The sequence below is a fragment of the Spermophilus citellus genome, assembly GCF_964194105.1.
Source record: "Spermophilus citellus genome assembly, chromosome: 1".
NCBI lineage: Eukaryota > Metazoa > Chordata > Mammalia > Rodentia > Sciuridae > Spermophilus > Spermophilus citellus.
This window is the reverse complement of record NC_138182.1, coordinates 264,435,134-264,451,076: the sequence shown is the minus strand read 5'-3', so window position 1 is coordinate 264,451,076 and position 15,943 is coordinate 264,435,134. Positions and strand designations below refer to the sequence as shown.

At 35.6% G+C, this 15,943-nt stretch overlaps 1 protein-coding gene across 4 annotated transcripts in view; it reads right to left on the bottom strand.

The window, feature by feature from the left end:
- The window catches only part of LOC308648723 (UPF0489 protein C5orf22), a 29,802-nt gene that overhangs the window by 11,620 nt on the left and 2,239 nt on the right, over positions 1–15,943 (bottom strand). For all 4 annotated transcript variants that reach the window (XM_081293707.1, XM_081293706.1, XM_081293709.1 and 1 more), the window contains exons 4-9: positions 14,802–15,228; positions 12,969–13,031; positions 12,571–12,692; positions 9,958–10,024; positions 7,710–7,849; positions 4,284–4,386 (exon numbers count right to left, since the gene is read on the bottom strand). In XM_081293707.1, coding sequence (XP_081149833.1) covers positions 4,284–4,386; positions 7,710–7,849; positions 9,958–10,024; positions 12,571–12,692; positions 12,969–13,031; positions 14,802–15,228 — 922 coding nt within the window. The remainder of the gene's footprint in view (positions 1–4,283; positions 4,387–7,709; positions 7,850–9,957; positions 10,025–12,570; positions 12,693–12,968; positions 13,032–14,801; positions 15,229–15,943) is intronic.

Sequence of the window (15,943 nt, the reverse complement as noted above, 5' to 3'; positions counted from 1 at the left end):
AGGTGAACAGTGAGTGGGGTAGAGAAAAATGGTAAACGGTGTTTACCATAAGCAGGGAGCAGGGGAGAGGAGAAAATGGAGAGGTTTAGGTTAAAGGATCCAGAGTTGCAGGTGTGCAGGATGAGATCTAATGTACAACGTGAGGACTTAGTTAAAATAATATTTGGGATTTTTGCTGGATGAGTAATTTTAGGTGCTCTTACCATCCACCTCCACCACGAACACTATGTGAGTAGTCATATTAATTTACTTCGCTACACTGATCATTTCACTATGTATATATGTAAGAACATATTGTATGCCCTAAATATATAAGTAATATGTATTTCTGAAAGAAATCCAACAAAACCTACTTGAGTTTCACAAAAGCACTTTCTCTTAAAATACATAGTGCAGGGCTGGGGTTGTGGCTCAGCGGTGGAGTGCTTGCCTGGCACGTGCAAGGCCCTGAGTTCGATCCTCAGCACCACATAAAAACAAATAAACAAAATAAAAGGTAAAAAAAAAATACATAGTGCATGAAAATAATTTTGTATGCACACACCTGAAACTGACAGTGAACAATTGGCAGTAAAATGGATCAACTGCCAGTGATCCAGGACTACTACTGCTAAACAAAATGAAGATCAGAAGAGATTACTACGTAAAGATTGAGAAATGCTGACTAAGCTTCATGGGAACCTGGAACACATAAAGACAGATATCTACAGATATCATTTCTAAATTATCTCTCAAATTAATTAATAAAATTATCACTCAAGAGTATTAGCAAAGGCTGGACTTTTTAATGATATCTGTATATGTTTCCCTGATATGTACTTAGAATGCAAAAGAAGAATGTCTTGAGTAAATATCTTCCTATTTGGAATGTACATTATTATATTTATACATGTTTTCCTCATATGTACTTAGAACTCAAAGAATGTCTTGAGTAAATATCTTCCTACTTGGAATGTGCAGAAACATAATTTTCTAATCTGGTTTTATTCAACAAGTGGGGACTAAATTTTTTTCTTGAAAGACACAATCACAGAACAAGAGAATTAAACAATGTGAGTGTTCCTGTAACATAATTTGATGTTCTTTTATTCAGCCTGAATTAAAGCAATGATGAATCACACTTGAGTTTCAGACTTATAAGATCAATGATATCAACATACTGTGATCAGAAACAATTAATTAGTGCTATAGTTTGATTTAAAATCTTTTAAATTGGGACTGGGGATGTAGCTGAGTGGGAGAGTATTTGTCTTCAATGTGGGAGGCCCTGGGTTCAATCACTAGCATTGAAAAGAAAAAAGAAAAAAACAACCCCCAAATCTTTAAAATTTCAAAACACATCTTTTAATTTCTTTTAGCACACAAAATAATTATTCATGAAAGTTATGCCTATAATTTAAAATAAATAAATAGCACAATTTTGCAATTCTGATTTTTACAAGAACATAAACCTTTCTGGAATATAATGTTTTATCAAATTGGAAAGCTAAGTAAATTCAACACAAGCATTCAAAACCATCAGACTTTGGAAATCAACTTGGTGATAAGAAAAATTCATTGGAATACATAATCAGTGGAAAAATGGGGTCTGGTGCCATCTACTGAATGACCATAGTAATATGTCCTTGAATATTCATAAAATTAGGTAACCCTATGATTTTGGCTACATACAACTTACAATTGTGGATGAGTGCTGTTTTCTTTTGTCTTTACATGCCATTTTATCCTTTAAAAGAAGTGAAATTAAATGGTAGTTAAAATGGTTACTTAACAAAGGGCATACTGAAGAGCAGGATGCTTTGGCAAATTGGGAAAATAAGAATTTCCATGATTAAGAGTGTCTCAAGAAGGGTTATCTTATTTTTATTTTAGGCAGGAACTCATAGGGGTAAACACCTATGTTTGCTGTGGGGGGGGGGGTGAAGACACATCCCTTCAAGCTATGTTTTTGTTTGTTGTTGTTGCTGTTTCAGATAAAGCTTTCCAGAGGAAAAAAAACACATGAAACCACTTTAAACTAGCTCAAAACCACCAAGTTATTATTCAGGGTGACTTAGAGTGAAACTTGCTCATTATAATATCATAATGTTAAATTCACCACCACAGAGGCACTCTCATCCACCATTTCAAACATGGACCCTGTGAAGAGACTGACCTCTAACTGCATGTGCAGGAATGTGCTTACCACCTGTGATAACAATCCCCTCCAGAAGGTGCACACAAGCCTCTCTCCAGTAACACTCCTTCATTCCATAAGAGGCACAACTTTGAGATAAGATCTCTAGTGTTCTCCTTAGCTGTTGCAAGTAGCAAGCCTTTCTTGATTCTTTCATCTCCTGGTTGTGCTTATTGGCTTTATGCTCATCAAGGGGTGAACTCATTTTGTTTGGTTGTATTATGAGGAGGCTGGTGGGGAGACAGTTGTGTCCTTGGGTATTTATGGCAGGTCAAAATTAAAGATTTAATTTTCTCTACTTTTTCATAACAAGCTGGGTTATTTAAAAATTTATCAACTCAGACTGACAATAAAATGGCATTTAAATAAAATGGAACAATGATAACTGATACCCACAATGACTATTAGGATGGGCAAAAATCCCTGAAGTGCTTTGCTTTTCTGGTTAGCAAAACCAAAATCAAGAATTTTTTTTTTTTTTTGGTAGTTGTAGATGGACATCAAACCTTTATTTTGTTTATTTTAATGTGGTGCTAAAGATTGAACCCAGTGCCTTACACATGCTAGGCAAGCACTCTGCCACTGAGCTACAGCTCCAGTCCCAAAAAGTGAATTTTTGTTTGGTAAATAAAGTTCATTCAACCAGGCCCTGCCCCATCACCCCCAACACTGCAGACTGAATCCAGGAGCGCTCTAAAACTGAGCTATATCTTCAGCCTTTTTTCTTTTTTTGAATTTTGATAGGGTCTTGCTAAGCCAAAGCTGGCTTAGAGCTTGTGATCCTTGTGCCTCAGCCTGTCAAGTTGCTAGGATTATAGGTGTGTACTACCACTCCCAGGTTGAGACCTCTTTAATAAAACATCGATGGAAGCTGGGCTGGGAGAAGCATGTCTGTAATCCCAGCAACCCATGAGGCTGAGGCAAGAGGACTGCAAGTTCCAGGCTAGCCTCAGCAACTTAGTGAGACCCTGTCTCAAGATAAAAAAATAACAAGGGCTGGGGATATAGCTTTGTGGTAGAGTGAGTGTCCCTGAGTTCATTCTCTGGTCCTGCAAAAAACCCCAAACCAAAAATCAAAATCACAATGCTACTATTCACTTATAAAGAGAAATGAAGTTGTGATATGTGGTGCACAATGGATGATCCTTGAAAACATGCCAAATAAAAGAAGCTGGTCACAAAAGAACAAGTTGAAAGTGGTTGTTTGGGATGGGTGGGGGACAAGGAGTGAATAAAATGGGTGGATCGAGTGATGGTATCTAATACAGGGTTTCGTTTTGAGGCAATGAAAATGTTCTAAAATTGACTGTGATATTGGTTTTGCATATATTTAAAAGTATATTAAAAATCATTGAATTGCACAGTTTAAATGTGAATTGTATGATATGTGAATTATATCTCAACAAAGCTATTTTTGAAAAAAAAAAATCACAATGCTGAGAGCATTTCTGTCTGGCCACAATCCCAAGAGTCTTGGAAAGGCTAACTTCCTGTAACATTTTCATGGACTGGTAAAGGTTTATTTTTCTTGGTAGTAGCTTTTGCGAATGTTACTTTCTATAATGTCCAGAATATTCTGAGTACTAAGAGCATGCCTAAGATGTTTGTGGTTGTTCTTTCTCTCATAACATTGTTCATGACCCATAATTTGCTTCTCATTTACCTCTTCCAAAAGGGCAGGGCCCTGTCTATTCTGTTCATTACCACACACCCGTACTTGATAATGTCTGGCACACATAAATGCTTAACAAATGTCAGCTGGTTGAATGGATAAATAAATGTAAGAATGAATCTCATACAGATCAATTGACCTGGGAAGAAGGAGATGAAAAAAAAATCCTCATAAATAAAGACAATAAAGAAAAGAAAGATAAGCAACAGTTGGGATTTGATGTAACAAAATAAAACAAAAAAAACCCCTGCCTTTGTTCAATTGATATCTGAAGATTTAAATATCTGAAAGATTTCAAGTGATAGTAACATAAAAAGTGTTCTCTGGAAGACTTATTTACAAATAAGTTAATGAAAACTCTATTACTATAATAGGATGTAACAGGAACCTAGTGTTTTGTATGTTTCAAGATGTAGAATATTCTGCTGAATATACCAGGTGAGTGTCTAGAGTCCCATAAAGGGAGTGCAGCACACTGAGGATCTTTTCTTGAATGGTGTCAACTTGTTCAGAAGGACAATAATCATCCAGACTTGACCTGGAACCAAGAACAAAAAAGAGAAAAAATATACACAAATATAAGATAAAAACCACACTGTGAAGAAGGAAGAGGCTGCATGTGTTGATTTCAATGTAAAATAGAAATGTAGGTGTATTCAATTCTTTCAACAGTTGAAAGTTAATAAATATTTACCCTGTCAGGCACTTTACATGAATTTTGTTCCTTAATTTTCTCAGCAATTCTATAAAACAGGTACAATTACCTCCCTATAAAGGAAATTAAAACAAACAAGGATTAACCTGTGCAAGGTCACACAGCTAGTAAGTAAGTGCTAGTGACAGGTTTCAAACCATGTGATGTGATCCTAAGTGCTTACTAACTACTACTCTTCCCTGAAAGGGAGATGTTGCTGTAGGGCACAGGAATTTATCATCTCAGTGACTGGGTGTCTTTCTTATTTTTATTATGTTTATGCTAGGGCTAGAAATGAGTAGGGTAAAGGTTTTCTAGTTGATGAAAGGGTTCTACTTCTACAAACAATTTGTTAATCCCATAAGTGGAAAGGATCCATGGCTTGGTCCAAAATGAAATGCTGGAATTTGATGACATTAGGATTAATTTCCTATGTAGGATGAAGGAGAATGGAGCAAAGTGGGGTGGGCAGCAATTTGTATTTTGGGAGTCTTTTTAGAATTCCCTAAAAACAATTTGAGTTGCACTGAGCAGCTACAATGTTACTGCCAATTACAGTGTTAAGATGTGAAAAGATTTTATCAGTGACTCTTTGTTCTAGATTGGGGTGAGGAAAACCGTTTAGAGTATGAATGGAGAAAGTGGCATAGGAAATCCTTTTGGAAGAAACTGGAATTAGCAGCCTACTTCTTTGCATTTGTTATTAGAGATTAAAAAATAATATTAAAGAAATAATCTGTAAGACCTCTAACAAACTCATTCCATTCTCTGGTGACTGTGTTACTTTTGAGGCTTGATGTAAACATTTAAGACACAATAAATAAATGATAAATAAAGTGTTACATTTTTAAATACTAAGTTACACATATGGATGAAGACCTGCTTAAATCAGAAGACTACTGGGTTGAGGAGTCTCTCAAGGATGATCAGAGAATTCATTCAAAAGTCATCCTTTCCATATAATGAAGTAGATGGTATCACTTGATACAGTGTTTTAGATGAACCTAAAGTGTTGGGAGAGGAATTTTTGTTGGTTGATTTGGGTTGAATGGTGAGCAGCCACCATATAGCTCAAACGAACTATTTCTTGTTGAATGGCATAAAACCACTTCCTTCAATCCTATACCACAGCCACAGTTTCTTTAAAGAGTAAGGTTTCCTTATCAGGGCTGGAAACCTGAGTATTCTAGGGTGATGTCTGGGAAGGGAAAAGACTCAAATGTTTATGGCTTTATTGGATACAAGTGCCCAAGTCAACAACTTGCCAATTCTGATGGAGGTAGGGGCCCCTAGATTTAGCTAATGTGGTTTGGAAGGGAAACAAAAGTAACTTGGTGGATGGAACTGTTTAGGTCAGTACAATCAATATACTGTGGTTACTTCTATATCTCAAGTGTAGTAGTGCTGGGGATGTAGCACAGTGATAAGGTGCTTGCCTAGCATGTGTAAGGCCCTTGGTTCAATCCCCCCATTGCCAAAAACAAAAACAAAAACAAAACAGTAAGAATCAATATGGTATATGCTCTATTTCCCACAAGTCATACAAGGAATTCTCCCAGTCAGGAAGAATGGAATGTGAAGAAGAAAATCAGCTCTTAGCTTACTCTTGGGCTCTTTTACACAGTGGAAACCTCTGGCTTCAGTAGAGGCCTCTGCCTTAAATTCCAGTTTTGGAGTATGTCATCTTGGATTCAACAACTAACAAAATGAAGATAGCCCAGCAAGCCTCAACTAGCGGAATGAAAACTGTTTAAACTGCAGATTCATAGGACCACAGTGTCTTAGCTGTACATGAAACAATAGCAGGCTTTTGTTAAAAGAGAAATTTATCTCCTACTTTGTTACCTGAAACAAAATTTCTGGCTTAGTAGGGCCCTCAGTTTGTGGAGGTCAATCTAACTGGGCCTTGTTGGCTAACTTGAAAGCACTAGAATGCTGTATCTGCTTAAATTTGTCTTCTTATACTCCAAAATGAAAGTGGTCACTCCTCAGTGAACAGATCACAAGGATTTCTCAACACTGTCCAGTACTTCATTTCATAAACTGTGGCCTTACTCTTGGGCTTTTTTACACAGTGCATTCTGATTGACCCTTGGGCTATTGCTGTGGCCTAGCTATTGTAAATTCCAATTAGAAACTATATACAGATTAAAAAAAAAAAAGATCTGCTTAAAAGTATCTTATGTAAAAGCTTTACTTATAAGCTTTAATAAGGGTATTCAATGGCTTTCAAATTTTTTGGGCTGGGATTGTGGCTTAGTGGTAGAGTACTTGTCAGGCATGCATGAAGCTCTAGATTTGATCCCTGCTCTGTGGTGGTGGTGGTGATTTCTAAATTCTTTTAAACACTATTGCAATGGTACTTTATGGGAGCTATGGTTTTTGGAAATTTGTAGGTATATTTTTGATTGACATAGTGACTAGGGGAAGATTATTGACATTCAAGAGACTGGGGGAAGAGGGCTAAACTGTTGGGATGCTTTCAACAGTCCTGCAATATGAATAATTATCCCTATGTCCTGTGTACTTTTCCAAAATCATGGAGCATTCACCAAGTGAGAAACCAATTTTTAAATTTTTGAGCCTAGAATTTAAAACTTGTATTTTTTGAAAATGGATTAGATATTAACAAATTTTCCAGGAGTGCAACTACTCTGTGAATTAATACTGGACTTTTAAGGTAAGGCCTTTATTAAGAAGTTATTCAATAATGAGAACAATCACATCATCATGGTAGTGCTATTGGTAGTATTTGGCATGTGGTTATCTGTCTCCCTTTGTAACTGCTATGCTAGTGATGCTAAAGATGCATCTGGTCTGGTGTGGTGTTTTAATACATATTGTAGGCTCTGGAGAGAGTCTGTCCCCTGGCCTTTTCTAGCTTCCAGAGGCTGCCTCATTCTCAGCTTGTGGCCCCATTCTTCACCTTCAAAGGTGCTGCATAGCACTTTCCAAGCTTTTTCTCTCTCTCTGATTCTGATCTTTCTGCCTTCCTTTTCTTAGGATCCTGTAATAATACTGATCTACACAGATAAACTCTTCATCTCAAAATTCTTGAGTTAATCACACTCAAATTCCCTTTACCACAATAAGGCAGCATATTCACAGGTCCAGAGATTAGGACATGTATGTCTTTGATGGGCCGTTATTGAGCTTACTGCACTTACCTTGCAATTGTCACAAGAGTAGGTTTTGGTAAACTTTTCAGTAAGCAATATACAGACTGAATAAGGTACTCAATTTCTTGCTCTGTGCTGATATGGTGAGGAAGTTCTGAATAATCACAGGTTAGACCAGCTTGGTGAACCTGAAAATAAGACAATTAAATTGCACTGTAAGACTGTTGATCTTAAAAGATTCTTTGATAATTAATGGCCCTAATGACAATATATCTTCTAATTTTTATGGATTGGGATTGTTTTCCTTAAAACTTTCTAATCCACAGAGGTTATTTGCATTCTGAAGTTTTGGTAGAATTGGCCTGTACAATTGTCTGGGCCAATATCTTTTTTTAGGAATAATTCTTTACTTCTTTATTTTATGATTATCAGTTTCTCTTTGAGTTGATTTTGAAAGTACATATTTTCTGGCAAATTATATGTTTTATTTAGATTTTAAAAGCTGATATAAAAGTGTATATAATATACACACTCCACTTTTTATGCTATTTCATTTACTTTTTAAATACAGGTACTCTATATTACATTCAAAGCTTTGATACAATAGAATGTTTTCCTCCCACTTTAACATATTGTTTTCTTGCATATCCTTTGTATGTATAGCCACACACTACCAGTATCTATCTATTTTTTTTTTTTTGTGTGTGTGTGTGTGTGTGGTATTGAATCCGGGAGTCCTCTACTACTGAGCTATGTTCCCCTATACCCTCCTGTTTAGGGTACTGGGGCTTGAACACACAGACTTGTGTATGCTAGGTAAGCAATCTACCACTGAACTATATCCCTAACCTCTTTTTTTTTTTATTTTGAGACAGGTTCTCTCTAAGTTGCAGAGGCTGGTTTTGAACTTTGCAATCCTATCTCAACCTCCTAGTTAGGATTACAGGTGTGTACCACTGAGCTTGGCTAGATATGTTTTAAAGATAAATAAATGGAATTCCAGTCTTACTTTATTAAAGTAAATAGGTTTGAAAGCTAGAAGTGGCTTGCAGGCTGTCTTTTTTCAACTTTAACTTTGAAGTTTGGAACACTGGAATACAAATATATCATAGCTTTATCTAGAGTACATAAGTATAAAACTTGGAAAAACACTCTACTTTACTGGTGGCTTTAGATATGCACCAAAGATATAATTGGCAGTGATCAGTTAATGATGGATTCTGCATGTTCTTTTCCACTAAAATGATCAGAGTTCTCACACTACAGCTATAAGCACATCATATTTGATTACGTATCTATGCTGAGTCCCTACCACCTCTTTTCCCTCAAACATCACACAAAATTCCTCAACAATCAAAATTAAGATGCTATGTAAAGATTAAAGCACACTTGCTTGAAGATATGTTAGATGATATAACAGGAGCTCAAAAGCATTTTCAAACTCTAAGCATCTTCTAACTACATCATTTTTAACAAAAAAGAGCAAACCTTGTTTTAGCTCAGGGTTAACTAAGATATTCTTTGGTGATAAACACACACACATATTCTTCTTATAAACTGAGCATTAAGCCAATACTTAAATGTCAGCTCAAAAAACTGCTCTGACTATATTTTACAACCAAAGAAAACATTCAACACCTTTTATTGAAGAGAAGCACCAGATAAGAGGCAGAAGACATGCGTGTCTGAGCTCTGGCATACATCTGAGAAAAGTCAATTGACCTTCTTAAGTCTTAGTTTTTCCTAACTCCAGTACTGAGGAAAATGGGGAAATATATGCTTCAAAAACTGATATAAAAATAGAAGAAATCATAATTGGTCACAGCACTCAGATCACTGTTGACTAACAAGAAAGAGCTAACACATTAAAAATGTATCAGCTACTGCTCTTTTACCTTTTCTTGGTTTTTAAAATTAGAGAAGTTTTTTTCCCAAAGAGGAAAAGAAGAGCCAATAGGAGTATAAGTAGGAATTAATAAGGAATGAACAACTTTAGAAATTATGAACTTATTCTTGTCTGGGGAAGAGAGAGATGATCACCAACAAAATAATAATAATAAAAGTACATAGTTCTTTTGCTTCATACATAAAATTTGGAAGAAAATGTTTTTCTTAGAAAACTTTTCAGTATTCTGGCTTCTATAAAATATGTATTTTTTCACTTATCTCTTAATAATTCATTCAGACTTCAGAAAAACAAATAAAATCCAATCACTTTAACAAAAACCATTTTTTTTCCACCCAGGAAACTGTTTTTATAAGAGGTCAACTTTATGTTTTAATATAAAATACTTACCATTTCATAATCTGGCACTTCCATCCGTTTTTTCAAACTCTGTACAAGTGGAACTAGTGATTCCATTCTGAAAAAAAGCCATCCCATCAATGAAACACCAAAACCACCTCAACTAAAATTACAGTAGCGAATAATACATTACACTTAATATTTACTATAAATAATATGCTTCATACAATGCTTGGAAAGATAAAAACTGTTCAAGTCTCACCTTAAAATACTAAGAAATAAGTGTTCTTTATTATCTTATCTACTTTTCCTTATCTATTGCACAGCTCCCAGCCCTGCCACCTCCTTCACAATTCCAACAAGAGTCTAAACTCATGATATTGTAGTATTGTTGAGTCTTCAACTCTGCCCTGGAACTTCCTGCAGATGCTGAAGAACTACCTGGGCATGCTCAGCAGCAGACAGGGTTTCAGTGGAAGGTCTACAGTTGGTTCAGGACTCCAAGGCTTCTGGCCTATTTTTGTTCTTGCTGGTGAAGTTTAAACTCAGCTTAAGACTTCATGGAATCACAAAATAGTGAGAACTTTTCAGTATTTCTAAGAAGACTCATGTCATGACACTTATTTATCTCCCTCTTCCATCATAATTTTAAAAAAGAAGCTGGGGGCGGTGGCGCACGCCTATAATCCCAGCAGTTGGGGAGGCTGAACAGAAATTGAGTTTAAAGCCATCCTCAGCAACTGCGAGGTGCTAAGCAACTCAGTGAGCGGTCTCTAAAACAAATACAAAATAGGGCTGGGGATGTGGCTCAGTGGTCGAGTGCCCTAGTATTCAATTCCTGGTACCAAAAAAAGGGAAAAAAAAAAGAGGGTATCACTTGTAGAACCAGTTCCCTATATTTAAGGAAAAAAAAATCATTAACTGATGTTCAAGTGCCTGATCAATCTTTACTGCTGTGATGAAACTATTAGGCATTATTTTATACCAATTCTTTAATGACAATGACTAAATCTTTATGAATATTTTAAAGTAAAAGTTACAATGAATATTTTGAATAAGTAATACCTGTACATAGCAAAAGAAGGCATCACTTGGTCATATACTTCATCTTTTAGCCATGATTTCCTTCTCCAGAGGCAACCACTGTCCCAGTTTCTGCATTCTTCTGGACAGCTGATGAATTACTTTCAATACCCATCTTGACAAATTTGGTAGGTTTGTGATTCTAATTTCTCATGTAATGTTGTTGTTTTATAGCTGATTGTTTTCTACAGTGTAAATAGAAGCAATCTCACAACATGTGGGAGATTGTTTTAAAATAAACTAATTTTGATCTTCCTATGCACATGAGGATAAAAATTTGCCTATGGTTTTTACTCTTTTGGCTCTCTGAGTTTACATGGTTTAAAGAATTATTATAAAGAAAAGCAACTATAATATCTATGTTAATACACTTTCATACCAGGTCCAATATTAAAGGATTCCATTCTGAAAGGCTTTCATCCCCCTCCACATTTTCAAAGTAACATTAACAATGAAAGAATCACCCAAATAAATCACCTGATGAAGAATTAGACTTTAAATCCTGCTCTTAATGGGCAGATTGAAAATAAACTCCTTTAGTTATAGTTGGGTTCTTCTTTTTTTTTTTTTAACTAAAACACAATAATTGTACATATTTATGAGATATAATGTAGTACTTCCATACATGTATATAGTTTATAATGATCAAATCAGGATAACTGGCATACTCATTATCTCAAACATTTATTGGTTTTTTTTTTTTGCTACTAGAGTTTGAACCTAGGGGTACTTAACAACCAAGCCATATCCCCAGTCCTTTTTTATTTTGAGACAAGATTTCACTATGTAGCTTAGGGTCTAAGTTGCTGAAGCTGGCTTTGAACTTGAATTCCTCCTGCCTCAGTCTCCTAAGCTGCTGGGATTACAGGCATGTGCCACCATACCTGGCTTGTTAGGTAATTCTTAAAAGGAGCCAAGTTTTCATACTGAAATTTACTTGTCAAGTAATTTACTTCTCTGTTAAGAGATTAGTTTTTTTTTGTTCTACTTAGAACAGGACTGCCCATCTTTAATTCTCCAAAAATCTAGTATAATAACTTAAATTTAGGGGCTGCTAATGCACAGTAACAAAAAGATGCACACTTACGATGCAACTCAGGGCAACTTCCTTGAACTCTGTGCCTTGCTTTCCTCTGAATTAAATGGACATAATAATAATGAATCCCTTGGGATGGGGTTGTAGCTCAGTGGTAGAGTGCTTGCCTTGCAAGTGTGAGGCACTGGGTTCAATCCTCAGCACCCCAAAAAATAAATAAATAAAAATAAAGATATTAAAAAAAATAGGTCTTTAAAAAAATAATGAATCCTACATTGCTATAAGAAACAAAGTTACATAATGCAAGAGAAATCCATAGAGATAGAGCACACAAAACATTCAATAAATGCTAACTATTATTAGTAAATCTGTGGGGATCAAACCCTGGGCCTCACAGATGCTAGGCAAGTAAATGTTCTACCACTGAGTTACATCTTCAGCACTAATACTCATTTTTAAAAAGCAATGTATTTAATACATTTAAAGACATATTTGGAACTGAAAATTGGCAAATTTGAGGAAAAAAAAATGTTTCGGAGTCTTACCCAGGGTTTGAAGCCCATTTCTGTACAGTTTCTTCATCATCACCATCACACAAATCAGCAAAAGTTGCTTCTAAATCTTCTAATTGATGAATTCGAGTATCAACAATATCTACCAAATCTTCCTATAAATAAATTGAAAAACTAAGATTATATTGTTATTCCTTCAAAACACAAGTAGAATCTTATTATAATGAAAATCTTAAGTTCAACTGGTCAATACATGATTTCCAAGTACTAACCATGGGTTTATATAACATCACTCACACATGCGCGCACGGGCATGCATACACACAAGAATTTGGGATCCTTTAGTCCTTTGGGATCATTCTAATAAGTTCAAGATATATTTATGATATATGTGATAAATATAAAATTCAGAAAAAACAAATAGTAGATACCTCAGTTAAGTTGCTACCAGGCTTTTTAAACTGGTACAATTCTTGTAAGATTTTGTATTCTTCCTGAAAAACAAAACCAAAATATCTGTTAATTTTTTCAATGGTATACTTTAAGCAAACAACAGTCTTGCCTGTGACACAAGGAGAAGATCTTAGATAATTATTCAAAGGGAAAATATGCATTTAAGATTGCAGTTGTAAATATAATTTCTTCAGAGAAACTCTACCCAGCTGGGCATGACAATGAAGTAAAGAAAGTATGGGAGAACAGGTGGCTACTGGGTCATTAGAACATTTTTAAAAACATCCCATTATATCAGTGGTTATATTCTAGGATCTAAATTGATTTTAGCTTTTAATATCGATGATATACATATCTATAACAATCACAACAAACTCTATGTCCACTGTGCAGCATTTCTCAAGCAACAGAAGAAAACTCAGAGTATTAAGGCAATAACAGAGCAGACTGGCAGACAATGAACCTCAGTTAGGTGGCTCTATCCCCGACAAGACAGATGCCTATTACACCTAGACTTTGTAGGAGAAAGTCTTCCCCTTGTTTAGTACAACTAGACAGTTCTGTCATGTAGATGGCTATATCTGACTCCAATAATCCTATTTAGGACTACTCTACTGCCAGGAAGAAGTTATAACCAAGAGCTTAAATTATTAAGCACAGTGTTGTGGCACTATCCTTAGTGCTTTACTGATCCAACAATCCCAAGAGTTGGGTCTGATTACTATTCATTTATTTACTTGTAGTGTTGGGGATTGAACTCAGCTCCAACCACTCTACCACTGAGCTACATCACCAGCCTGCTGGTACAATTATTATTTCTACTTTATACTTGAAAAAACACAAGTCAGAAAGGTTAAGTATCTTTCCCAAGATCACATAGCCAGTAAGCATAGATGTAACAAAAACTCTCTGCTCTTTCCATGATACTAAAAAATAAGTTATTAAATTATAAAGTGTTATAATAGAAGTTTTGTATCCAAAATGCTTGAAACCAGAAGTATTTCAGAATATTTATTTATTTATTTTTTTTAGAAAGAGTGAGAGGAGAGAGAGAGAGAGAGAGAATTTTTTAATATTTATTTTTTTAGTTCTCGGCAGACACAACTTCTTTGTTGGTATGTGGTGCTGAGGAGCGAACCCGGGCCACACGCATGCCAGGCGAGCGCGCTACCACTTGAGCCACATCCCTAGCCCCCTTTTCAGAATATTTATAGATTTTACTGGTGTTCTTCATCATGGTGTTCAGCACTTCAGATTTTGGATTTTCAGAGTAGGAATGCTCAATCTGTATATAATTTTTGTTTTAGTTGTAAATGGATATCTTTATTTTATTTATTTATGTGATCCTGAGGAGTGAATTTAGTGCCTCATGCATTCGAGGCAAGTGCTGTATCACTGAGCCAGAACCCTAGCCTCAATCTGTACATAATTTCAAGAGGTTAGAAAAACAAACACATAAAATAAAACATATGACAGAGAATGTGGCCTCAAAAACCTAAAATAACACTATCTGGCTATTTGCAGAAGCTTACTATCCCTAATCTTAAGAGAAATGTTACAGAATTTTCAAGATTTATAGTATAAAAACAGCATATTCAGATCTGGGCATGGTGGTGCATGCCTATAATCCCAGTGATTTAAGAGGCTAAACCAGGAGGATCACAAGTTTGGGGCCAGTCTGGGCAACTCAGTGAGACCCTGTCTCAAAATGAAGAAAAGGATTGGGGTGTAGCTTGTGGTAGAGTGCCTCTGGTTCAATTCCTAGTACTACCCGCCCCCACCCCCCCACCCATACAAAATACCATATTTACCTGAGTGAACATTTCTTTAAAGGGATTCTTGACAGAAAAAAAATCTAAGTCAATATCTAAAACAAACGCATCCCCCTGCTTTAAGATTTCCATAATTTCCTTAGTGCTGGCTGTAGTGTGGCATTGCTGACTTTCAGAACATGAACATGATGGCTCCTGGCAAGCTTGGTCACTTCTCTGTGTCATGGTGTCTTTCATCAGTCCTCCTGAATCCAAGTCACAGTTAGCAGAGGCAGTGTTTTCTGCATTTCCCAGTGTTAGTCTGGGCTTCTTTGCAGAAGACACTGCAGCACTTTCTTCTGGATTGTCACGGAGTTTACAAGGTTTCACCAAAATCACATCTAATTGTAATGGTTTTTGGTTCTCCAGCTGATCCTCAGGTACATAAAGACCATCACTTAGGAAGTAATAATCTGCACTTGTAACCCTGAAACAGAAGGAAAAACTATTTTAAAGAAGAATGGACAAATTAGCTGACATTGCAGCATTACAGAAATACAAGAAAAGACATATTTGACAAATACTGAGAGCTGCCTTTACCATTTGTATTCCTGTTCTGTAGAAATGGCATTATGCACATTCTTAGCTGGGCACACACGATTTCCCAAAGTAAAGACTATATTTCATATCTATTTTTTAGCTAGATGTGGTTATTTGAGTAAGTACAGTCCAGTGGTTGTGAATGAAGAAAAGTATATAGTGCTTTGCTCTCCTGCTCCTTGCTGATTGACAATAGATGACAATAGATGCACATGTAACTCAAAGAAGAGGATGCTATAATTTAACTTAGTCTAAGCTATAATTTAATTAACTAAAACTAATATTAAAATAATATTAAAACCTAAACTCTACTAATTTAGTCATTGTATCTATTAAAAAAAAAGAAGAGAATCAAAGAAAAAAATTTGCTCTCTCATTTCCTGTTTGTTACATTCAACACATAATAGTTGCATTGAAAGGAGATCGTAAAATGTACCACTGAATATATAAATCTATAAGGAAATTAAGTGACTTGTTGAATTTAAATTATTGAGGTCAAATTCCAGAAGATGAAGATCATTTTATTAAAAAATTAATTTTACGAGCAATGAAACATACACAGTATACGACAGAGGTCAAGAGACTTGAAAATCTGCTTTTGG